Raw genomic sequence first — 24955 nt, forward strand, 5'->3', positions numbered from 1 at the left:
GTTTTCTGCCCCTTGTTATTTCTTAGCTCCACCCATACTGATTCTGCATCCTGATTTTCTGAGCTAAGATCCTTTCTCACTACTGTCTTTCTCATCCTTTTTTATCAGGGCTACCCCCCCCCCCCCTTCCATTTTGCTTATCTTTTCTAAAAGTCAAGTACCCTGGAATATTTAGTACCCAACCTTGGTCACTCTGCAACCATGTCTCAGTAATGGCTACTAGATCAAACCTATTTATTTCTATTCGTGCCATTAATTCATCTGTCTTGCTGTGAATGCTTCGTGCATTCAGATACAGCGCCTTTAATTTTAACTTTTTACTTTTTTTCCCTGATGTGACCTTAGTCAATAATGCCCTATTACCTTTGTTAAACTCTCTGTCCCTTCCTGACATTACTTGATTTTACCCAAACCGCTACTCTGCTCTACAGCCTTGACTTTTCTTTTTAGACTGATAAAATTACCCGTTAATGAACCCTTCTCTTCCCCCCGCTCCCTCCCTTATTAATTTAAAGCCCTATCTACCGCCCTAGTTATTTGATTCGCCAGGACACTGGTCCCAGTCTGGTTCAAGTGGAGCCCGTCCCAATGGAACAGCTCCCGCCTTCCCCAGTACTGGTGCCAGTGCCCCATGAATTGTAACCCCTGCTTCCCACGCCACTCTTTCAGCCATGCATTTAACCATCTAATCTGTTTGATCTTTTGCTAATTTGCCCGTAATCCAGCGATTATTACCTTTTGAAGTTCTGCTTTTTAATTTGGTCCCTAGTTCCTCATACTGCCTCAACAGAACCTCATTCCTAGTTCTACCTATGTTGTTGGTTCCTACATGGACCACAACAACTGGATCCTCCCCCTCATGCTCCAAGTCCTTTTCCAGCCGCAAAGAAATGTCCTTAACCCTGGCATCGGGCAGGCAACACAGACTTTGGGACTCCTGATTGCAGCTGCAGAGGACAGTAACTATCCCCCTGACTATACTATCCACTACCACAACCACATTCCTTTTTACTCACAACCCCCCCTCCACTTGAATGGTGCCGTGGTCAGTTTCCCCATCCTCCCTGCAGTCTTTGATCTCATCCATACAGGTGGCAAGTACCCCGTACCTGTTGGATAAGGCCACGGGCTGAGGCTCCTCCATCACTGCATCCTGGGTCCCCATACCTGCCTGACTCACAGTCACACCCTCCTGTCCCTGACCACTGACCAAATCTAAACCGCTGCCTATAACCTAAGGGGTGTAATTGCCTCCTGGATCAAAGTGTCCAGATAACTGTCCCCCCTTCCTGATGCATTGCAATGTCTGCAGCTTGGACTCCAGCTCAACAATTCTGAGCTGAAGTTCCTTGAGTTGCAGACACTTACTGTAGATGTGGTTGTCCGGGATCACATTGCTGTCCATAAACTCCCACATGCTGCAGTTATGACACACCACCTGCCCTGCCATCTCTATCTAACCTTGTTTTATTTATTTACTTAATTAGAATTTTTATTGACTTGATATTTTTAGTTTTATTAACTAATTAGTTAATCTAGTTTAAGTTATTAATTTAATAAAGTAATAGCAAGTTATGGTTTCCCAGCTCTTAGTTTAACCCACTGCCCTAACTTAGAGAGCAAAAAAAATGGTAATATTCACCACCAATCACCTACCTGCTGTCCAGTGACATCACTCTTTCAAATTTCTATCTGTGTGATTTGGCCTTAACTGTAAGTGCTCTCCTCTCGGGCCTCCGCTTCTCTTCTCCTCTCAGGCCTCCGCTCTCGTGGAGTGAATGGAAGTGAATTTTAGTAATGTTGGTTGAGGGATAAATGTTGGTCAGGACAATGGGGCGAACTCCTCTGCTGTTCTTCCAAATTGTGTCATGGGATCCTGTACGTCCACCTGAGAGGGCAGACGGGGCCCCGGTTTGACGTCTCATCGGAAAGATGGCACCTCCAACAGTGCAGTACTGCAATGAAATGCCAGCCTAAATTTTGTGCTCAGGTCCCTGGGGTGGGCCTTGAACTCACAACCTTCTGACTCAGGCGAGAGTGTTGCCATGGTTGACACCTATGTATCTTCCCAGGGATGCAGTGCAGTCAGATAGTATGCAAAAAATTTAAAGGGGAATTGAATAGATATTTCAGACTCCCAAATGTCTAGCCTTTGGCCTTCCATTGGCCATAAATCTTCTGCAGCTACTAATCTGCTCAATCACACCCTCACCTCCACTTTTGATGCCCTTGTCCCCAGTAAAACCCTGATTCTCCCACCTTGCTCATTCCCCTTGGTAAGGCCCCCCCCATCTTAGTTCCCTTAAGTCCAAGGGATGCGATTTGAATGTTTATGGTGCACAACTGTTTAGCCATTCTTCGCCAGATCTGGCTGGACCACATCAGCGGCTATCAGGCCCTGCTTTCCTCTGCCAAAACTGCTAGTTTCTCCAGGATCATCCTGGATGCGAAACCTCGGCTTCTTTTCTCCACTATCAATTGTATCCTTAAACTCCTCTCCCCTGCCCCCTCCACCCTCCCCTCCAACAAGTACGAGGAGCTCATGGACCTCTTTGTTACCAACATTGAGACCCTCTGTTCAGCTGCCTCTGCGCAGCTCTCCCTTCCCCCTGCCCACCAAGCCAAGCTTTCCCCTAAGGTTCTCCCCTGCCCTAGCCCTGAACTTGCATCTTTCTCATGTTTCTCTCCTATCTCTGCTCATGTCCTCTCTGAAATCATCTTGTCCATGAGACCCACATCCTGCTCTCTCAACCCTATTCCCACTAAACTGCTGACCACCCAACTTCCCTCCTGGCCCCCATGCTGATTTGATACTGTATTTCAAATCATACCCCAAGAATTGGTGAAGGGGTGGGTGAACGAGAGTTGGAAAGGCGGGATGGGAGAGCGTGTTGGAGGGGGGAAGAGAGAGAGCAGGTTGGAGGAGGTGAGAGAAAGCTCCTTGCAACACCTGAAATGTTCTATTTGATTTGCACAGAATCAAACACAATCAGGCAGATATTTGTGTGACATCTGGCCTTAAATCAAAGAGTAGTGACTGACAGCTATTTCACAGTTCTTTGAAGAAAGTGGCAGGTCCTTATGTAGTGAGCAAAGATTTCATATCACGGAGTTAAGAAAGTTCACAGAGAGTTAGGCTCAGTTTCTGACAGTGTCTGATTTTCGCAGCAAGAAGGCTAACTGTACTTTAAAACCTTAACCTGCTTAGCCGTGAATGGTTAATCTAGTGTCAATGGCCCATGTTTGGAAAGACAGAAATTTACATCTTTTATTGTTTTTATAAACTGAGGAGTGTAAGAAGGGTATTCTCACTGAAACCTGCGTACTGTTCGTGTATTTTATGTAAATATACCAGGTACTGCAAATGTCAGCTTAAGTCAGTGGTAGCACTCTCATCTGTGATTCATAAGGATTCAAGCCCAACTGGAAGGCTTGAGCACTTATTCTAGGCTGACACTTCACTGAGGGATTGCTACAGTGTTGGAGGTGCTATCTTTTGTTTGAGGCATTAAACCACTTGCCTGCCCGGATGGATCCAAAAGATACCATGGCACTATTCAAAATAGAGCAGGGAAGTTCTTATGGTACCCTGACCAGCACCACCAAAACAGATTAACTGATCATTTGCCTCATTGTTGTTGGTGGGACTTGCTAGTGGGCTGCCATAACAACAGTGACTATATTTCAAAATAAATTCACTATTGGATGTCTTGAGGACCTTGAAGGTGCTGTATAAATGTAAGTGGCTAGTCTCAATGAAGAGCTTATTCAGTCCGCCTTCTATAAGGAGAAGATTTCACTTGTTATACGTCAGTAGCCAATATATGGACTAAGGCTTCTCTAACGATTTCTTAATCATGCTATCGCTTATCTAAATATTGGGCACTCCAGATCATAGGGCGTGCAAGGTCTATTTACAGGAGTGACCGGTGACATTGAACCCAAGAGACTATCTAGCATAAAAATCCAAAACTAAAACTCTATCCTAACTTTCCTCTGACCCATCACATGTCCATAAGGATCATTAAAATCAGTATTTACAGCTGTGCACCAATAAATTCCCAGATTTTGTTTTGGGTAGAGAATTGATTTAAAAAAATTCTCCTGAATTTGAGAACAACCCTCCCCCTCCCCCCCAAAAAAAATTCTCATTATTTTCTTATCAAAAGTCAGTTCCAGAGATTCATTATAGTATGTATTTCGCATGTGGCATGTTCCATACTGATGTCACATGTGATACATGTGCATCTTTGGACCTGATTGTTGGCAAGAAAAGAAACAAAGGTTGTTAAAATTGGGTTTTTTTTTGAAGGGGAACTGGCTTTTTGGGGCACTATACTTTTTAAAAGCTGCAACTGTCAGCCTTTAATTCTTAATTGAGTATGGAGCAAGGACAGCAGTGCACTGACACAGTTACCACATTGATAGTCCTCTGAAGACAAGGGTCATCAGTCAAATGCTGACTCGGGTCATAGCAAGGTATTGTTTACTAAAAGCAAGATCACAGCTCTTACCCTGTGCATAATCTCCAACAGCTTTTATCTTGCCATTTTACTGCCATGTAAGTGGCTGAAGCCACAGCAGTAAACACAGGTTATTCAATATTACTAAGGCGTAATTGAAAGTCTGATTGTGATCTATAAAAGGAGCCTCTTTGAATCGTATAATTATGAATTGTCATTTAGCCTAACTATACCTACCTTTTAAGCCCCTTGATGGTTTTCTTGAGTTTTAGTGATGTTCAAAATAAAAACTTTTTTACTGATTCCAATTTATCCAGGTTTTTGCAAGTCCATTTTTTCTCCACTGATTTTCTCCTGCATTTTCACATTAAAAATAAAACCTACAAAAACCTCAGGTTTTTAAATTGCCAAAACTGTTCACTATCCAGTTGAGATGGCTGTTAAAGTATATGGGATTCCGGGCTTTATTGCTAGAGGCATAGAGTACAAAAGCAAGGAAGTTATGCTAAACCTCTGTAAAATACTGTTTTGGCCTCATCTGTGTTCAATTCTGGGCAGCACACTTTAGGAAGGATGTCCAGGCCTTAGAGAGGGTGCAGAAGAGATTTACTAGAATGATACCAGGGATGAGGGTCTCCAGTTATGTGGAGAAACTGGGGTTGTTCTCCAAACAGAGAAAGTTAAGGGGAGATTTGATAGAGGTGTTCAAAATCATGAACAGTTTTGATTAGAGTAAATAAGGAGAAACTGTTTCCAGTGGCAGAAGGGTCGGTAACCAGAGGACACAGATTTAAGGTAATTGGCAAAGGAACCAGAGGCGACATGAGGAAACATTTTTTTACACAGTGAGTTGCAGTGATCTGGAATGTACAGTGAGGTAGATTCAATAATAACTTTCAAAAGGGAATTAGATAAATACTTGAAGGGAAATAATTTACAGGGCTATGGGGAAAGAGCAGGGGAATGGGACTAATTGGATAGCTCTTTTTAAGAGTCGGCACAGGCACAATGGGCCGAATGGCCTCCTGAGCTGTACCTACTGTGATTCTGAAATGCCAAGATAACCCGCTAGCTTTTTTCCTCCACCATCAAACATCTCCTTAAACCCCACCGCCCCCACCTCCAACAAGTGCAAGTAGCTCACGGACTTTTTTTCACCAAGATTGAGACCATCCGTTCAGCTGCCTCTGTTGCTGCACTCCCCCCCCCCCCCCCCCCCCCACCCCACTGCAGCCAGCCCTGAACTCGTGTCTTTCTCTAGTATCTCTCCTATCTTCCCTCAATTCCTGTCCAAACTCATCTTGTGCATGAGACCCACCTCTTGTTCTTTCGACCCCATTCCCATTAAACTATTGACCATGCAACATCCCTTCCTAGCCCCCATGGTAGCTGACATTGTAAATGGTTTTCTCTCCTCTGGTACTGTCCCGCTCGCTTTCAAAACTGTCGTCACCCCCCCCTCAAAATAACCACCCTTGACCCCTTTCCTTGCAAATTACTGCCCCATCTCCAACCTCCCTTTCCTCTCAAATCCTTAAATGTGTTGTCACCTCCCAAATCTGTGCCCCTTTCCTGCAGTCCTATGATTGAATCTCTCCAATCAGGTTTCCAGCCCTGCCGTAGCGCTAAAATCGTAGTCACAAATTACATCCTCTATGACCGTGATCATGGTGCACTATCTCCCCTCATCCTTCTCAACCTCTCTGCAGCCCTTGACACAGTCGACCACATCCTCCTCCTCCCAACTATTCTCCTCCATTGTCCAGCTGAGTGGGACTACCCTTGCTTGGTTGCACTCTTACCTATCCAAATCACAGCCATAGAATCTCGAGCAATGACTTCTGTTCCTGCCCCCACATCGTTATCTCTGGAGTCCTCCAAGAATCTATCTTTGGCCCCCTCCAATTCATCATCTACATGCTGCCCCATCAGCGATATAAGGATATATGAAGACATAGGCTCCGATATTTGCAAAGAGGGAGCGGGGGAGCGTGTCAGCGGCCAGGAAGCCCGGAAATTTCGGGAAGGCGGAGGTCCTGCCGAATTTAACGGCAGGGCCTCACAAGAGTTGGCAGTTGGAGGGGGGTGGGGGAGGGAGATTGCGGGGTGGGGGGGGGGTGGAACGGACGATCGATGTGAGGGAGAGATCGCAGCATACGGTTTGCTTGATGAGCCAATGAAAGCACTCCCGCTCCTCCTGGCCCACAAGCAGTGCTGGATATGCACCAACCTGCTGGATCCGGCAGCTCTCGGTTGCCAGATTTCCCGAGCCCTGGGAAACCCGTCCTACAGCCATTAAATTCAAATGTCTGCCGAAATCAGAGGAACGGAGCTTCAATTAAATATTAAAATCACTGACCCGCCTCTCCAGAGCGGGTTACTCGGACACCCCCTAATCTGCTGCGGTTAATCCGGAATTAGGCGCCTTCGCAGCGGATTGGAGTTGGGTTTCACATTTTTACCAATTTAATGCCTTTCCCCCCCCCCTCCCCCCTCCCCCTGCCTATTGTGGGGGGTGTTAAAATTCCACTTGGTGTCAAGTTCCACTTGTATACTGATTATACCCAGCTCTACCTCTCCACCACCTATCTTGACCCCTCCATTGCCTCTGTGTTGTAAGCCTGCTTGTCCAACATCCAGTCCTGGATGAGCCATAGTTTCCTTCAGTTAAACATTGGGAAGACTGAAGTCTTCGGACGACCCCTCACCCCCTCCCCCCCACCCCCAACAAACTCTGTTCACTCGTCACCGATTTCATCCTGCCCCTTGGCAACTGTCCCAGGTTGAATCAAACTGATCATAACCTAGGTGTCCTATTTGACTTTGAGCTGAGCTTCCGACCCCATATCCTCTTCCAAAGATCACCTACTTTCACCTCTGAACTTTGCCCGTTTCCGCCACTCCCTCAGCCAATCTGCTGTCAAAACACTCATCCATACTTTTGTCACCTCTGGACTCAACTATTCTAATGTTCTTCTGGCCAGCCTCCTATCCTCCACCCTACATAAACATCAGCTCATTCAAAACTCCGCTGCCTGTATCCTAAACCACACCAGGTCCTGCCCGCCCATCACCCTTGTGCTCACTGACTTACGTTTGCTCCCGGTTCCTCAACGTCTCCAATTTAAAATTCTCAACCTCATGTTCACATCCCTTCATGGCTTCGCCCTCTCTATCTCTGTAACCTGGCCTCTTGCGCATCCCCCACTCCTGTCACCCCACCATTGGTGTCCATGCCTTCAGCTGTCTAGGCCCTAAGCTCTAGAATTACCTGCCTAAACCTCTGCTCCACCTCTTCTCCTTTAAGACCCTCCTTAAAACCTACCTCTTTGACCAAGTTTTTAGTGACCCCTTCTAATATTTCCTTCTTTGGCTGTGTCAACCTTTGTCTGATCAAGCTTCTGTGAAGCATCTTGGGATCATTCAAAATGCTTTTTGGAAAAATAAATCATCCAGCATTTTTTCTTTCTAACTGAAATTTGTAAGTCTAAGATTTTAAAATTTTAAAACTACTTATTTCAAAATAACATGATTAAATGTCTCCATTGAATTGTCTTATGCGTCTTTAATGCCTTCATTAAGGTTTCTACTTGAAGACCACAGCCTCTCCCAAAAGCCTGGGCTTGGACTTGATATTTTTGTCTAGAGTTCTGATTCTGTTACGTGAATTTGGATTGTGCAGTCTAAATATGTGCAGTGTACCTAATTTCCCAGTATACATCAGTACTGTTCACAGCTGAACTGCTGTCTTTTTTTTCCTTCAGTTGTTTTTCAAAATTATTTGAAGATGAGCAAGATGACACATTTCAAAATCACTAATCAGGCAAAGTTTATATTGTCTTTTAAAATGTAGAGATTATGTGTGTGCATATGTACTGATTACACACTGTATATTTTCATTGGTGGTCTACAAACTTTTGAAAGCATAATAACCCTTTCCTCATCCTAATTTGAGTTAATTTTAAAAAAAAAGTTAATTATTGAAGCTAACAGACTCCAATTAGCATTTGTGTTTTGCTCATAGAAATGTGAACATTTTAATTACCCATAATCGGTAATCGAGATTACAGTGAGGCATACAGTGTCTTTTCTCATCTTAATTTGATTTCATTTTTTTTACATAAAGTTGAATTTTGAAAGCAAACAAAGTCTCAGATAGGAAGGGAGGAGAGAAGCAGATTTAGATCCTGCCACCCATCCTTGGGCAGGTGTGAGTGGGATTGAGGGGAAGTGTATGGAAGGTTAAAGGTGACGTCAGTAACAGGAGAGCGGTGGGGGGGGGGTGGAATACAAAGGATGAATGGAAAGTTCAAAACAGAAGAGAAGGGGCTGTTAGGAAGGGGAGGGGTTAGTGGAAAGGTGAAAGGGACATGATGGGAGTGAGGTGATGGAGGAAGAATGAGTCAGGATGGGTGCCTCCTGCAGTCACCCCCAGAAAATGCAGCCTGCAGTTGTCGGTGGCTCTTTTTCTGCCACACCACGCTACTCACCACCTCCCACCCAAAAGTAAAGAAAAAGAAAGAAAGAAAGAAGCAAAAAGAATTAGAGAGAGAGAGAAGCAGAAGAAGATGGATAGAGAGAAACAGCAATCCAAAGACAACAGAGACAGGTAAGGGAGAGACCATACTATCCAATTTAACATGTAGAATGCCTTAGGAGATCCACTAGTGTTTTAATTAACACTCACTTATCACTATTATTTTTCATGCCACTAGGTGGTGTGATTTTTTTTTCCCCCAAAAAATGCTTCCTGAATTGTTTTTGTGTAAAATTACTTGAAGATCTCAGCCTCTCCCAAAAACCTAGGCTTGGATTTGATCTTTTTGCCCAGTGTGGTGACTCTGTTAGCTGAAGGCAGTCTGAGCATGTGCAGTGTGCATGGTTTCACAGGCTGCATCAGTAGCCTTTAAGCTAACCAAATAGTGGAATGCTTTTCTCTGTCTCTAGCACATTCTATTTGTTGTTTTTCCAAAATTATTCAAAGAAAAGCTAAAGGACATAATGGAGAGCTATGTTGGTGAGTGAGGAGGAGAGAGAGAAACAGAAAATATACCTGTTGCAGTTTTTGAATTATACTGTAAACTTCAGAATGCATATTAAACATAGAGAGACAGACAGGCTAGAGTGTTGTTCCTCATCCTATCTTGCATTCTTAAAAAAAACACATATCCATTCAATTTTGAACAAAGCATCACATTATCACCTGTGCTTTGTTAATAGAAAGTGCAAACATTCCAAAGACAAAGACAAAGTGTCTTTCTTTATCCTAATTTGAGTTACAGTATTTAATTAAAAAAGTTAGAATTTTGAAAGTATACGGAGCCACTAATTATCACCAATGTTAGAAAATGTAAAAGTCTCATATCTAAGTTTGCCGATGACACAAAGATTGGGGCATTGTAACAATGTAGATGAAAACATAAAATTACAAAGCGATATTGATAGATTAGGTGAATGGGCAAAACTGTGGCAAATGGAATTCAATGTAGACAAATGTGAGGTGGAGTCACAGTGGTATACAGTCAGGGGAAGAGGCCCTGGGAGTCCTGAACATTGACTGCAGACCCGATGAAGTCTCATGACTTCAGGTTAAACATGGACAAGGAAACCTGCTGATTACTACCTACTGCTCGCCCTCAGCTGATAAATCAGTACTCCTCCATGTTGAACACCACTTGGAGGAAGCACTGAGGGCAGCAAGGGCACAGAACATACTCTGGGTGGGGGACTTCAATGTCCATCACCAAGAATGGCTCGTGAGCACAGTCCCTGGGATTCCTGGGACATTGGGACCGGTTCTGGGGAAGGTGTGACCTGTGCAAGCGGGATGGGTTACACCTGAGCAGGACCGGAAACTATGTCCTTGTGGGGGTGTTTGCTAGTGCTGTTGGGGAAGGTTTAAACTAGAATGGCAGAGGGATGGGAACCTGAGCAGGGAGACAGAGGAGGGGGAAACAAGGATGGAAACAAAAGACAGAAAGGGAAGAAGCAATAGTGGAAGGCAGAGAAAACAAGGGTTAAAAACAAATAGGGCCAGAGTGCAAAATAAAACTAAGATGGCTAGCAGTCTTAAAAAGACAAGTCTAAAGGCATTGTGTCTTAATGCATGGAGCATTTGCAATAAGGTAGATGAATTAACAGCACAGATAAATATTGATGGTTATGATATAGTTGCGATTACGGAGACATGGCTGCAGGGTGACCACGGATGGGAACTGAACATCCAGAGGTATTCAATATTTAGGAAGGACAGGCAAAAAAGGAAAGGAGGTGGGGTAGCGTTGTTGGTAAAGGAGGAAATCAATGCAGTAGTGAGGAAGGATATTGGCTCGGAAAATCACGATGTGGAATCTGTATGGGTGGAGCTAAGAAACACCAAGGGGCAGAAAATGTTGGTGGGGGTTGTCTATAGGCCCCCAAACAGTAGTGGAGATGTAGGGGAGGGCATTAAACAGGAAATGAGAGACGCATGCAAGAAGGGTACAACTATAATCATGGGTGACTTTAATCTACATATAGATTGGTCAAACCAAATTCGCAATAATACTGTGGGGGAGGAATTCCTGAAGTGTGTACATGATGGTTTCCCAGACCAATACGTTGAGGAACCAACTAGAGAACAGGCGATCCTAGACTGGGTATTGTGCAATGCGAAAGGATTAATTAACAATCTTGTTGTGTGGGGTCCCTTAGGGAAGAGCAACCATAACATGATAGAATTCCTCATTAAGATGGAGAGTGAAGTAGTTGAATCCAAAACTAGGGTCCTGAATCTGAATAAAGGAAATTACGAAAGTATGAGGTGCTAATTGGCTATGATAGATTGGGGAACTTTACTAAAAGGGATGATGGTGGATAGGCAATGGCTAATATTTAAAGAATGTGTGCAGGAATTACAACAATTATTCATTCCTGTCTGGTGCAAAAATAAAACAGGAAAGGTGGCTCAACGTGGCTTACAAAAGAAATTAGGGATAGTATTAGATCCAAAGAGGAGACATATAAAATTGCCAGAAAAAGCGGCAAGCCTGATGATTGGGAGTAGTTCAGAATTCAGCAAAGGAGGACAAAGAGATTGATTAAGAGGGGAAAAATAGAGTATGAGAGTAAACTAGCAGGGAACATAAAAACTGATTGTAAAAGCTTCTATAAATATGTCAAGAGAAAAAGATTAGTGAAGACAAATGTAGGTCCCTTACAGTCAGAAATGGGGGAAATCATAAATTGGGAACAAAGAAATGGCAGAACAATTAAACACATTCTTTGGTTCTGTCTTCACAAAGGAGGACACCAATAACTTGCCAGAAATGTTAGGGAACCACGGGTCTAGTGAGAGGGAGAAACTGAAGGAAACCAGTATTAGTAAAAAAAAATAGTGCTCGGGAAATTAATGGGACTAAAGGCTGACAAATCCCCAGGGCCTGATAATCTACATCCCAGAGTACTAAAGGAAGTGGCCCTGGAAATAGTGGATGCATTGGTGATCATCTTCCAAAATTCTATAGACTCTGGAACAGTTCCTACAGATTGAAGGGTGGCAAATGTAACCCCACTATTTTAAAAAAAGGAGGGAGAGAAAAAGCAATGAATTACAGACCAGTTAGCCTAACATCAGTAGTGGGGAAAATGCTAGAGTCTATTATAAAAGATGTGATAACAGAACACTTGGAGGGCATTAACGGGATTGGACAAAGTCAGCATGGGTTTATGAAAGGGAAATCATGCTTAACAAATCTACTGGAGTTTTTTTGAGGATGTAACTAGTAGAATAGATAGGGGAGAACAAGTGGATGTGGTGTATGTGGATTTTCAGAAGGCTTTTGATAATGTCCCACACAAAATTAAAGCTCATGGGATTGGGGGGGGGAAATATACTGGCATGGATTGAGAATTGGTTTACAAACAGGAAACAGAGAGTAGGAATAAATTGGTCTTTTTCCGGGTGGCAGGCAGTGAGTAGTGGGGTACCGCAGGGATCAGTGCTTGGGCCCCAGCTATTCACAATATATATCAATGATTTGGATGAAGAACTAAATGTAACATTTCCAAGTTTGCAGACAACACAAAGCTTGGGTGGAATGTGAGCTGTAAGGAGGATGCAAAGAGGCTCCAATGTGATTTAGACAAGTTGGGTGAGTGGGCAAGAACATGGCAGATGCAGTATAACATGGATAAATGTGAGTTTATCCACTTTGGTTGTAAAAACAGAAAGGCAGATTATTATCTGAATGGTGATAGATTGGGAAAAGGGGAGGTGCAACGAGACCTTGGGTGTCCTTGTACTTCAGTCGCTAAATGCGAGCATTCAGGTGCAGCAAGCAGTTAGGAAGGCGAATGGTATGTTGGCGTTCATTGCAAGAGGATTTGAGTACAGGAGCAGGAATGTCTTACTGCAGTTACACAGGGCCTCGGTAAGACCACATCTGGAATATTGTGTGCAGTTTTGGTCTCCTTATCTGAGGAAGGATGTCCTTGCCATGGAGGGAGTACAACGAAGGTTTACCAGACTGATTCCTGGGATGGCAGGACTGACGTATGAGGAGAGATTGGGTCGACTAGGCCTATATTCACTCGAGTTTAGAAGAATGAGAGGTGATCTCATCGAAACATATAAAATTCTAACAGGACTAGACAGATTGGATGCAGGGAGGATGTTCCCGATGGCTGGGGAGTCCAGAACCAGGGGTCACGGTCTCAGGAAACGGGGTATGCCATTTAGAACCGAGATGAGGAGAAATTTCTTCACTCAGAGGGTGGTGAACCTTTGGAATTCTCTACCACAGAAGGCAGTGGAGGCCAAGTCATTAGATGTATTCAAGAAGGACACAGATATATTTCTTAATGCTAAAGGGACCAAGGGATATGGGGAAAAAGCAGGAACAGGGTACTGAGTTAGACGATCCGCCATAATCTTTTTGAATGGCAGTGCAGGCCCGAAAGGCCGAATGGCCTACTCTTGCTCCTATTTTCTGTGTTTCTACGTCCCCACTGCTTATCACGGGCATGTTGGTGTTAAAGCGATTTGCCAGCTATATGTGGTGAATGGTAAGACCGAAAAGGAACTAACCAACATATTTTTTGAAAAATGGAAATCTCCACTTAGCAACGCCTCACCTAATTGTTAGCAATTGTATCCAGAATCTCATCACTAAGGTAACCACACTTTAATGAGGTGCAAACAGCTGATTGAAACTGCTTGAAGACCCAACTTTGCTTGATACTAGTACAGCCTTTTAAATTGTTAAGGAACATAGGAACAGGATTAGGCCATTTAGCACCTCGAGCCTGTTCGACCATTCAATGAGATCATGGCTGATCTGTGACCTAAATCAGCATACCTGCCTTAGCTCCATATCCCTTGATAACCTTTGGTTAACAAAAACTATCAGTCTCAGATTTAAAATTAACCATTGAGCTAGCATCAGGTGCCGTTAGTGGAAGAAAGATCCAAACTTTTACCACCCTGTGCGTGTAGAAGTGTTTCCCAACTTCACTCCTGAAAGTCCTGGCTCTAATTTTTAGGCTATGTCCCATTGTGCTAGACTCCCCAACCAGCGGATATAGTTTCTCTCTATCTACCCTATCAGTTCCCCTTAATATCTTGAAAACTTCGATCGAATCGGCCCTTAATCTTCTAAATTTCAGGGAATACAACCCTAGTTTGTGTAATCTCTCCTCGTGATTTAACCCTTGGAGTCCAGGTATCATTCCAGTAAATCTACGCTGCACTCCCCCCAAGGCCAATATATCCTTCCTAAGGTGCGGTACCCAGAACTGAACACAGTACTCCAAGTGTGGTCTAACCAGGCCTTTGTATTGCTGTAGCATAACTTCTACCCCTTGTATTCTAGTCCTCTAAATATAAAGGCCAGCATTCCATTAGCCTTTTTGATTATTTTCTGTACCTGTCCATGACATTTTAATGATCTACGTACATGGACCCCTAAGTCTCTTTGGACTTCCACTGTTTTGATCTTTTCACCATTTAGAAAGTACTCTGATCTATCCTTTTTAGGTCCAAAGTGGATGACCTCATACGTGCCTACATTGAAATCCACTTGCCATAGTTTTGCCCATTCACTTAATCTATTACTATCTCTCTAATTTTATGCTTCCATCTACACTGCTAACAATGCTGCCTTTCTTTGTGGCATCAGCAAGCTTGGATATGTGGCGCTCTATCCCGTCATATAAGTCGTTAATAAATACAGTGAATAGTTGAGGCCCCAACACAGATCCCTGTGGGACACCACTGGTCACATCCTGCCTATCATCCCCACTCTTTGTCTCCTGCCGCTCGGCCAATTTCCTAACTAGCTCAATAATTTGATCTCAATTCCATGAGCTTCAACTTTAGCTGACAGTCTCTTATGAGGGGCTTTATCGAATGCTTTCTGGAAGTCCATATAAACAAAATCCATAGACATTCCTCTCTCTACTACGTTAGTCGCCACTTCAAAAAAAATTCAATCTGGTTCATCAGGCTTGACCTACCCTTTACAAATCCATGCTGGTTCTCTCTGATCAGCTAAAAATTTTCAGGTTGTTCAGTCACTCTTATCCTTAATTATAGACTCTAGTAATTTCCTGACAACAGATGTTAGGCTAACTGGTCGATAATTACCTGGCTCCCCTCTCTTACTTTTCTTAAATAGCGGAGCGACATGTGCAATTTTCCAATCTTAGGGAACGGTTCCTGAATTGAGAGAACTTTGTAAGATTATAGATAGGGCTTCTGCAATATTCTCACCTACTTCCTTTAAAACCCTGGGATGAAAACCATCTGGTCCTGGGGATTTGTAACACTTTAGTGCCATTATTTTCTTCATTACTGTTAATTTTTTTACGTTAATTATGGTGAGTTCCCGTCCCTGATTCAAAATTAGTTTCCTTGGGGTGTCCGGCATGCTATCCTCTTCCTCTACTGTAAATACTGACTCAAAGTAATTATTTAACAAAAGAACATAAGAAGCAGGAGTAGGCCAAACGGCCCCTCGAGCCTGCTCCGCCTTTCAATAAGATCACGGCTGATCTTCGACCTCAATTCCACTTTGCTGCCCAATCCCCATATCCCTTGATTCCCCTCGAGTACAAAAATCTATCGATGTCAGCCTTGAACATATTGAACGAGTCAGCATCCACAGCCCTCTGGAGTAGAGAATTCCAAAGATTCACAACCCTCTGTGTGAAGAAATTCCTCCTAATCTCAATCGTAAATGGCCAACCCCTTATCCTGAGACTATGCCCCCAGTTCTAGACTCTCCAGCCATGGGAAACAACCTCTCAGAATCTTATATGTTTCAATGAAATCACCTCTCATTCTTCTAAACTCCAGAGAATATAGGCCCATTCTACTCAATCTCTCCTCACAGGACAATTCTCTCATCCCAGGAATCAATCTAGTGAACCTTTGTTGCATCACCTCTAAGGCAAGTATATCCTTTAGATAATGAGACCAAAACTGTACACAATACTCCAGGTGAGATACAATTGTAGTAAGATTTCCTTATTCTTGTACTCCATCCCTCTTGCAATAAAGGCCAACATGCCATTTGCCTTCCTTATTGCTTGCTGTACCTGCATGCTAACCTTTTGTGTTTCGTGGACAAGGACACCCAAATCTCTCTGAACACCAACATTTATTAGCTTCTCACCATAAAAAATATTCTGTTTTTCTATTCTTCCTACCAAAGTGAATAACCTCACATTTCCCCACAATATACTCTATCTGCCACCTTCTTGCCCACTCACCTAACCTGTCTATACCCCTTTGTAGACTCTTTGTGTCCTCACAACTTACTTTCCCAGCTAGCTTTCTATCGTTATCAAACTTGGATACGTTACACTTGGTCCCTTCACCTAAGTCATATAGATTGTTAATAGCTGAGGCCCAAGCACTGATCCTTGCGGCACTCCAGTAGCAAGGGCTTGCCAACCTGAAAATGACCGATTTATCCCTACTCTCTGTTTTCTGTCCGTTAACCAATCCTCTATCCGTGCTACTATATTGCCCCCAACCCCATGAGCCCTTATCTTGCGTGACAACCTTTTAAGTGGCACCTTATCAAATGCCTTTTGAAGATCCAAATTTATTACATCCACAGGTTTCCCCCTTATCTACTCTGCTAGTTACATCCTCAAAAAACTCTTGATAAACTTGTCAAACACGATTTCCCTTTCATAAAACTGTGTTGACTCTGCCTAATCCTACTATGATTTTCTAAGTGCCCTGTTACCACTTCCTTAATAATGGATTCCATCATTTTCCCCACTACTGATGTCAGGCTAACTGGCCTATAGTCCCCTGTTTTCTCTCTCCCTCCTTTCTTGAATAGCGGGGGTTACATTTGCTACCTTCCAATTCGCTGGGACCGTTCTAGAATCTATGGAATTTTGGAAGATCACAACCAATGCATCCACTATCTCTGCAGCCACCTCTTTTAGAACCCTAGGATGTAGGCCATCAGGTCCAAGAGATTTATCGGCTTTTAGCCTCATTTGTTTCTCCAGTACTTTTTCTCTACTGATATTAATTACTTTAAGTTCCTCACTCTTGTTAACCTCTTGGTTCCCGACTATTTCTGGAATGCTTTTTGTGTCTTCTACTGTGAAGACAGATACAAAATATTTGTTTAATGTCTCTGCCATTTCCTTATTCCCCATTATAATTTCTCCTGTCTCAGCCTTTAAGGGACCAACGTTTACTTTTGCTGTTCTCTTCCTTTTTACATACTTGTAGAAGCTCTTACTATTTCTTGTTTTTCTATTTCTTGCTCGTTTTCTTTTATAATCTATTTTCTCCCTTTTTTTATCAATTTTTTGGTCATCCTTTGCTGGTCCCTTAAACTCTCCTAATCCTTAGGTTTACTACTCTTCTTGGCAACATTTAGGCCTCTTCTTTTAATCTAATACTATCTTTAACTTCTTTAGTTAGCCACGGATGAATCACTTTTCCCATGGAGTTTTTATTTCTCAATGGAATGTATATTCATTGTGAATATTGAAATATTTCTTTAAATGTTTGCCATTGCTTATCTACTGTCATACTTTTTAATCTAATTTCCCAATCTACTCGCCCCTCATACCTATGTAATTGGTTTTATTTAAGTTTAAGACTTCAGTTTTGGTTCTTAAGCATATCACTCTCAAACTCGGTATGAAACTCTATCATATTACGATCACTCTTCCCCAGAGGATCCTCTACTGTGAGATTACTAATTAACCCTGGCTCAATACACAATACAAGATTTAAAATTGTCTGTTCCCTGGTTGGTTCCATTAACATGTCCGCCATTTCCTTATTTTCATTTACAATATCACCATCACCAGCTTTTAAGATGCCCACATTGTTCTTGACCACCCTTTTTCCTAATATAATTGTAAAACAATTTTGTGTTGATTTTGATATCCCTTGCAAATTTCTTTTCATACTCCCTTTTTATAGCTCTTACTTTCTGTTTTGTCATCCTTTGCTGTTTTTTTGTATTTCTCCCAGTCACCAGGATCTGTGCTATTTTTGCATTTTTGTATGCTTTTTCTTTTAGTTTTATGTTGTCCCTTACCTCTTTTGACATCCATGGCTGTTTTTTTAGCAAGTAGAGCTTTTGCCCGTTAGGTATAAACTGATTCTGTAACACGTTAAATTCCTTTTTGAACACCTCACTGATCATCTGTCATTTTACCCATTAACAGATTTGCCAGGATCCCGTATGCTTTTTTAACCGCTTTCTCAACCTGCCCTACCACCTTCAACAATTTGTGTATATATACCCCCAGATCTCTCTGTTCTGTCTCATGCCATTGAAGTCGGTCTTACCTAAATTTAGAATCATAGTAGCTGTTACGGGTTTCTCCCTTTCAAACATAACATTGAACTCGATCATATTACAATCGCTATTAGATAAATGTTCACGTACCGTTAGTCTGTTAACTAAATCTGGCTCATTATTAAATCTAATATGGCCTGGCTCCTTGTTGGTTCTAGGACATATTGTTGCAGAAAGCAATATAAACTAAAAGGCACAATTCTAAAAGGGGTACAGGAACAGAGAGATCTGGGGGTATATATACACAAATCGTTGAAGGTGGTAGGGCAGGTTGAGAAAGTGGTTAAAAAAGCTTACGGGATCCTGGGCCTTACGAATAGAGGCATAGAGTACAAAAGCAAGGAAGTCATGATGAACCTTTATAAAACACTGGTTCGTCCACAACTGGAGTATTGTGTCCAGTTCTGGGCACCACACTTTAGGAGGGATAGAAACATAGAAAATAGGATTAGGAGTAGGCCATTTGGCCCTTAGAGCCTGCTCCTCCATTCATTATAATCATGGCTGATCCCCTATCTCAATACCATATTCCCACTCTCTCCCCATACCCCTTGACGCCTTTTATGTCTAGAAATCTATCCAGCTCCTTTTTAAATATATTCAGTGACTTGGCCTCCACAGTCTTCTGTGGTAGAGAATTCCACAGGTTCATCACCCTCTGAGTGAAGAAATTTCTCCTCATCTCAGCCCTAAATGTCTTATCCCGTATCCTGAGACCGTGACCCCTCGTTCTGGACTCCCCAGCCGGGGAAACATCCTCCCTACATTCAGTCTGTCTAGCCCTGTCAGAATTTTATATGTTTGAATGAGATCCCCTCTCATTCTTCTAAACTCGAGTGAATACAGGCCGAGTGGACCCAGTCTCTCCTCATATGACAGTCCTGCCATCCCAGGGATCATTCTGGTGATCCTTCGCTGCACTCCCTCTATGGCAAGTATATCCTTTCTTAGTTAAGGAGACCAAAACTGCACATACTACTCCAGGTGTGGTCTCCCAAGGCCCTGTATAACTGTAGTAAGACATCCTTGCTCCTATACTCAAATCCTCTTGCAATGAAGGCCAAAATACCATTTGCCTTCCTAACTGCTTGCTGCACCTTTGTTTGCTTTCAGTGACTGGAGTACAAGGACACCCAGGCCCCTTTGTACATCAACATTCCCCAATCTATCACCATTTAAATAATACTCTGCCTTTTGGTTTTTCCTTCCGAAGTAGATAACTTCACATTTATTCACCTTATACTGCATCTGCCATGTATTTGCCCACTCACTCAACTTGTCTAAATCGCCTTGAAGCCTCTGCATCCTCCTCACAACTCACGATTCCACCTAGTTTTGTGTCATCAGCAAACTTGGAAATATTACATTTGGTTCCCTTAACCAAATCATTGATATATATTGTGAATAGCTGGGGCCCAAGCACTGATCCCTGTGGTACCTCACTAGTCACTGCCTGTCATCCTGAAAAAGACCCATTTATTCCTACTCTACGTTTCCGGTCTGTTAACCAAATTTCAATCCATGCCAGTGTATTTCCACCAATCCCATGTGCTTTAATTTTGCACACTAACCTCTGATGTGGGACTTTATCAAAGGCTTTCTGAAAATCCAAATAAACCACATCCACTTGTTCTCCCTTATCTATTCTACCAGTTACATCCTCAAAAAACTCCAGTAGGTTTGTCAAACATGATTTCCCTTTCATAAATCCATGTTGACTTTGTCTAATCCCGTTGATATTTTCTAAATGTCTAGTTATCACATCCTTTATAATAGACTCTAGCATTTTCCCTACTACTGATGTTAGGCAAACCGGTCTGTAGTTCCCTGTTTTCTCTCTCCCTCTTTTAAATAGTGGGGTTACATTTGCCACCCTCCAATCTGCAGGAACTGTTCCATAATCTATAGAATTTTGGAAGATGACAATTAATGCATCCACTATTTCCATGGCTACCTCTTTTAGTACTCTCGGATGTAGATTATCAGGTCCTGACGATTTATCGGCTTTCGGTCCCATTAATTTCTTTTATTTTTTTACTAATACTAATTTCCTTTAATTCCTCCTTCTCACCAGTCCCTTGGTTCCTGAGCATTGCTGGGAAGTTATTTGTGTCCTCTTCTGTGAAGACAGAACCAAAGTATTTGTTTAATTGCTCTGCCATTTCCCTGTTCCCCATTATAAATTCTCCCGTTTCTGACTGTAAGGGAGCTACATTTGTTTTCACGAATCTTTTTCTTTTTACATGCTTGTAGAAGCTTTTACAGTCCACTTTTATGTTCCTTGCAAGTTTACTCTCATACTCTATTTTTCCCCTCTTAATCAATCTCTTGGTCCTTTTTTGCTGAATTCTAAACTGCTCCCAATCCTCAGGCTTGCTACTTTTTCTGGCAACTTTATATGAATCCTCTTTGGATCTAATACCATCCTTAATTTCTTTTGTTAGCCATGGTTGGGCTGAATTTCCTTTTGTGTTTTTGCACCAGAAAGAAATGTGTAATTGTTGCAATTCATGCATTCGTTCCTTAAATGTTAGCCATTGCCTATCCACTGTCATGCCTTTTATCGAAGCTTCCCAATCTATCATAGCCAACTCACTCCTCACACCTTCGTAGTTTCCTTTGTTTAGATTTAGGACCCTAGTTTCGGATTGGACTACTTCACTTTCCATCTTAATGAAGAATTCTATCATGTTTTGGTCACTTTTCCCTAAAGGACCCCGCACAACAAGATTATTAATTAACCCCTTCTCATTGCACAATACCCAACCTAGGATAGCCTGTTCCCTGGTTGGATGTGCAGGCCTTAGAGAGCGTGCAGAAGAGATTTACTAGAATGATTCCAGGGATGAGGGACTTTAGTTATGTGGATAGACTGGAGAAGCTGGGGTTGTTCTCCTTGGAACAGAGACGGTTGAGAGGAGATTTGAAAGAGGTATTCAAAATCATGGGTTTATACACAATAGATAGAGAGAAACTGTTCCCACTGGCAGAAGGGTCAAGAACCAGAGGACATAGATTTAAGGTGATTTGCAAAAGAACCAAAGATGACATGAGGAAAAGCTTTTTTACACAATGAGTGGTTAGGATCTGGAATGTACTCCCTGAGGGGTTGGTGGAAGGAGATTCAATTATGGCCTTTAAAAGGGAACTGGATAAGTACTTGAAAGGAAAAAAATTGCAGGGCCAAGGGGATGGGGCTGGGGAGTGGGACTAGCTGGATTGCTCTTGCATAGAGCCGGCATGGACTCGATGGACCTAATGGCCTCCTTCCATGCTGTTACCTTTCTATGATTCTAAAGATGTCCTGAACACACTCAAGAAATTCGTTACCTTTCTGACATGAGCTCGTCTGCATGTCCCAGTCAATATGAAAGTTTAAAATCTCCCCCATTAAAACAACTCTACCTTTGCTACATGCTTGTCTAATCTCTGCATTTATGCATTCTGCCACTTCACAGCTGTTACCAGGGGGCCTATACACAACTACCACTACAGTCTTAAATCCTTTTCTATTTCTTAATTCTACCCATAAAGTCTCCACTGCCTGCTTACCTCTCATTATATCCTCTCTTATCATTGACATAATTTCATCCTTAATCATTAAGGGTACTCCCCGTTCCCCCCACCACGACCATTTTCCCTATCCTTCCTATATAGACCTTATAACCTGGTATATTCGGTTCCCAGTCCTGACCGTCTTTTAGCCTTGTCCCAGTAATGGCTACAATGTCGTACCCTCTAAGTTGAATTTGCGCCTGTAATTCATTCAATTTGTTCCTTATACTCCGTATGTTTGTATAAATAACGCATATTTGGCCCACACACCCTAACCTGTCCTTCTGCTCTAATGTTGTTTTTCTCACACATTTCTTATTTCTCTCTTCTAATTTAATTACTTGATATCTTTTAGTTTTCCCTTTACCTGTATGCCTAAAGTATAATTTCTGATTATCACTCTACTCTCTTTTCGTTTGTAAGTACTCAGTAAACTTCCCAAAATAGTAACCGGGCTTAATACGTTGTAACCGGCGCCTTTGTAATTGACTCCTATGATACAGGCAACTGCCTGTGATAAGCATGGATGGTGTAAATGGTAAGGACTGTACCACCACTAACCAAGCAGTCTGAGTCATGAAGGACTGGGTGTGTAGCAGGTGGTGAGAGAACCAACACGAGGAAATAACCTACCTGACCTCGACCTCACCACTCTAGCTTTTGTGGATGCATCTGTCCATGACAGCATTGGTAGGAGTGACCACTTCACAGTCCTTGTAACCGAGTCCCCTCTTCACAGTGAGGACACCCTCCATTATGTCATGTAGCACTACCACCATGCTAAATGGGATACATTAAGAACTGATCTAGCAGCTCAAAACTGGGCATTCATGAGGTGCTGTGGGCCATCAGCAGCAGCTAAATTGTACACCACCACAATCTATAACCTTATGTCCCGGCATATCCCTCACTTCTCCAACACCATTAGGCCAGATGACCAAACTCAATGAGGACTGCAGAAGAGCAGAACCGAGGGTACTTGAAAATGAGGTGCCAACCTGTTGGCAGGTCAAACATCTTACATTAAATATAACAAATATACAAATACGTCACAGATGTTAATATTTGTCAAGCTTAAAATGCGTGCTACTTCAATGGTGAAGTTACAGTACAGAACTACACGTATGCTAAACAGTGGAAGCAGCATGCTATAGACAGCTAAGCGATCCCACAACCTACAGATTAGGACAAAGCTCCGCAGTCCTGCCACATCCACCTGCTAATGGTGGTTGGCAATTAAGCAACTAATGGGAGGAGAAGGCTCTATGAACATCCCCATCCTCAATGATGGCAGGGTCCAGCATATCGGTGCAAAAGACAATGCTGAAGTGTTCGCAACTGTCTTCAGCCAGAAGGGCCGAGTGCATGATCCTTCTCTGCCTCCTCCTGAGGTCCCCCCATCACAGATGCCAGTCTTCAGCTAATTTGATTCATTCCATGCGACATCAAGAAATGGCTGAGTGCACTGGACACAAGAAAGGCAACAGGCCCCGATAATATCCCGGTTGTAGTGCTGAAGACCTATTCTCCAGAACTAGCTACGCCCACCAGCACCTTCTCGAGCAACTGAATGGGTAACAAATGTCAGCATTGCCAGCGACGGCCACAGCCTGAGAATGAATTAAAAAAACTTGCATTAACCTTGACAGCATTTCACCTTGGGGAAGCAGGGCAGGGATTTAAACTCACATTCTCTGGATTATTAGTCCAGGCCTCTGGATCATGAGTTCAGTAAGATAACCACTACCCTACTGTACCTGCAACAGTTGTCCTTATTATCATAACTGGGAGATTCCAACACTGAATTTTATTGCTGTGATAAGCTATGGAGTCCATATTTAGATTGGACAAATCAAATCGGCAAAAGTAGCCCTGAGGAGGAGTTCATAGAGTGCATTAGGGACTGTTTCTTAGACCAATACGTCAGGGAACAGGCCATTTTGGATCTGGTAATGGGTAACGAAACAGGATTAATTAATGATCTCAAAGTAAAGGATCCTTTGTGAAGCAGTAATCATAACATGATAGAATTTCACATCCAGTTTGAGAGCAAGGATCTTTGGTCTGAAACTACTGTATTAAACTTAAATAAGGGCAATTATAAAGGAATGAGGGCGGAATTGGCTAAAGTGGACTGGGTAAACATTAGATAGTATGATGGCGGATAAGCAGTAGTACAATCTAACAGGTTCTGTGACATACTAGAATACTGTACAATGTTGATAAATTGGAGCTCAGACCATATTCTTCATTGTGGAATTTTATTTTTCAGGTCCTTTTGAAGACCACTGCAGGTGACATTGATATAGAGTTATGGTCCAAAGAGGCACCAAAAGCATGCAGAAACTTTATCCAACTCTGCTTGGAAGGTATTTTTCAAAAATTGTAACATTTAACAAGATTGGGAAGTTTTATTCCTATTATATGTTACAGTGAAGCAAAGGTTCGTTCTGATTATGTAAACTACAGTATTGAAGACTTGTTTGGTATTGAAATCAGGATATTGTTGGTGCTAATTGCAGCCTTGATGACTTTTACTGGTAATATTTTTTATGCACAAATTATATTACCAGATGAATCCCTAAAACATTTATTGAAACAGTTTCTGATAGTTTAATGTAGCTTTCCAGCTGCAAAAAGCACAACGATATGTGCTTTCAATTATATATTCTTGCTGACATCTGGTGCTGTAATCCAGGCTGTGCATTCAAACTCAACATTTATATCACTGAGCAACCAGAGAGGGGGCTATGCAAAAGGCTGGAGTCAGAGAAACAAAGTATTTGGGGGAAGATTTTGGATTGGAGAAAATTTTAGAGGTAAGATGGGATGAGGTCATAGAGAGATTTAAAGACAGGTTTTGGACAAGTTGTAGGGTAGAGAATGGGAGGCCAGGAAGGAGAGTGTTGCAGTTGTTGAGTCTGGAGGTGATAAAGCCATGTACAAGGGTTTCAGCAGTGAATAGTCTAAGGTAGGAATGGAAGCAGGCGATGTCATGAAGGTAGAAGAAAGTGATATTTGTAATGGAGAGAGTATAGGCAACTTGGGATGGACAATAAAAAAACAGCCTTTCCAGTGTCATCCAGATGCTGAGAACAAATGCAAAAAGGG

At 42.5% G+C, this 24955-nt stretch overlaps 1 protein-coding gene across 2 annotated transcripts in view; it reads left to right on the forward strand.

Moving 5' to 3' along the window:
- Positions 1 to 24955, forward strand: part of cwc27 (CWC27 spliceosome associated cyclophilin) — a 304048-nt gene that overhangs the window by 3013 nt on the left and 276080 nt on the right. For both annotated transcript variants that reach the window (XM_067986629.1, XM_067986639.1), the window contains exon 2: positions 24117 to 24213. In XM_067986629.1, the coding sequence (XP_067842730.1) occupies positions 24117 to 24213 (97 nt within the window). The remainder of the gene's footprint in view (positions 1 to 24116; positions 24214 to 24955) is intronic.

Source organism: Heptranchias perlo, chromosome 1 (assembly GCF_035084215.1).
Source record: "Heptranchias perlo isolate sHepPer1 chromosome 1, sHepPer1.hap1, whole genome shotgun sequence".
Classification (NCBI taxonomy): Eukaryota; Metazoa; Chordata; class Chondrichthyes; order Hexanchiformes; family Hexanchidae; genus Heptranchias; species Heptranchias perlo.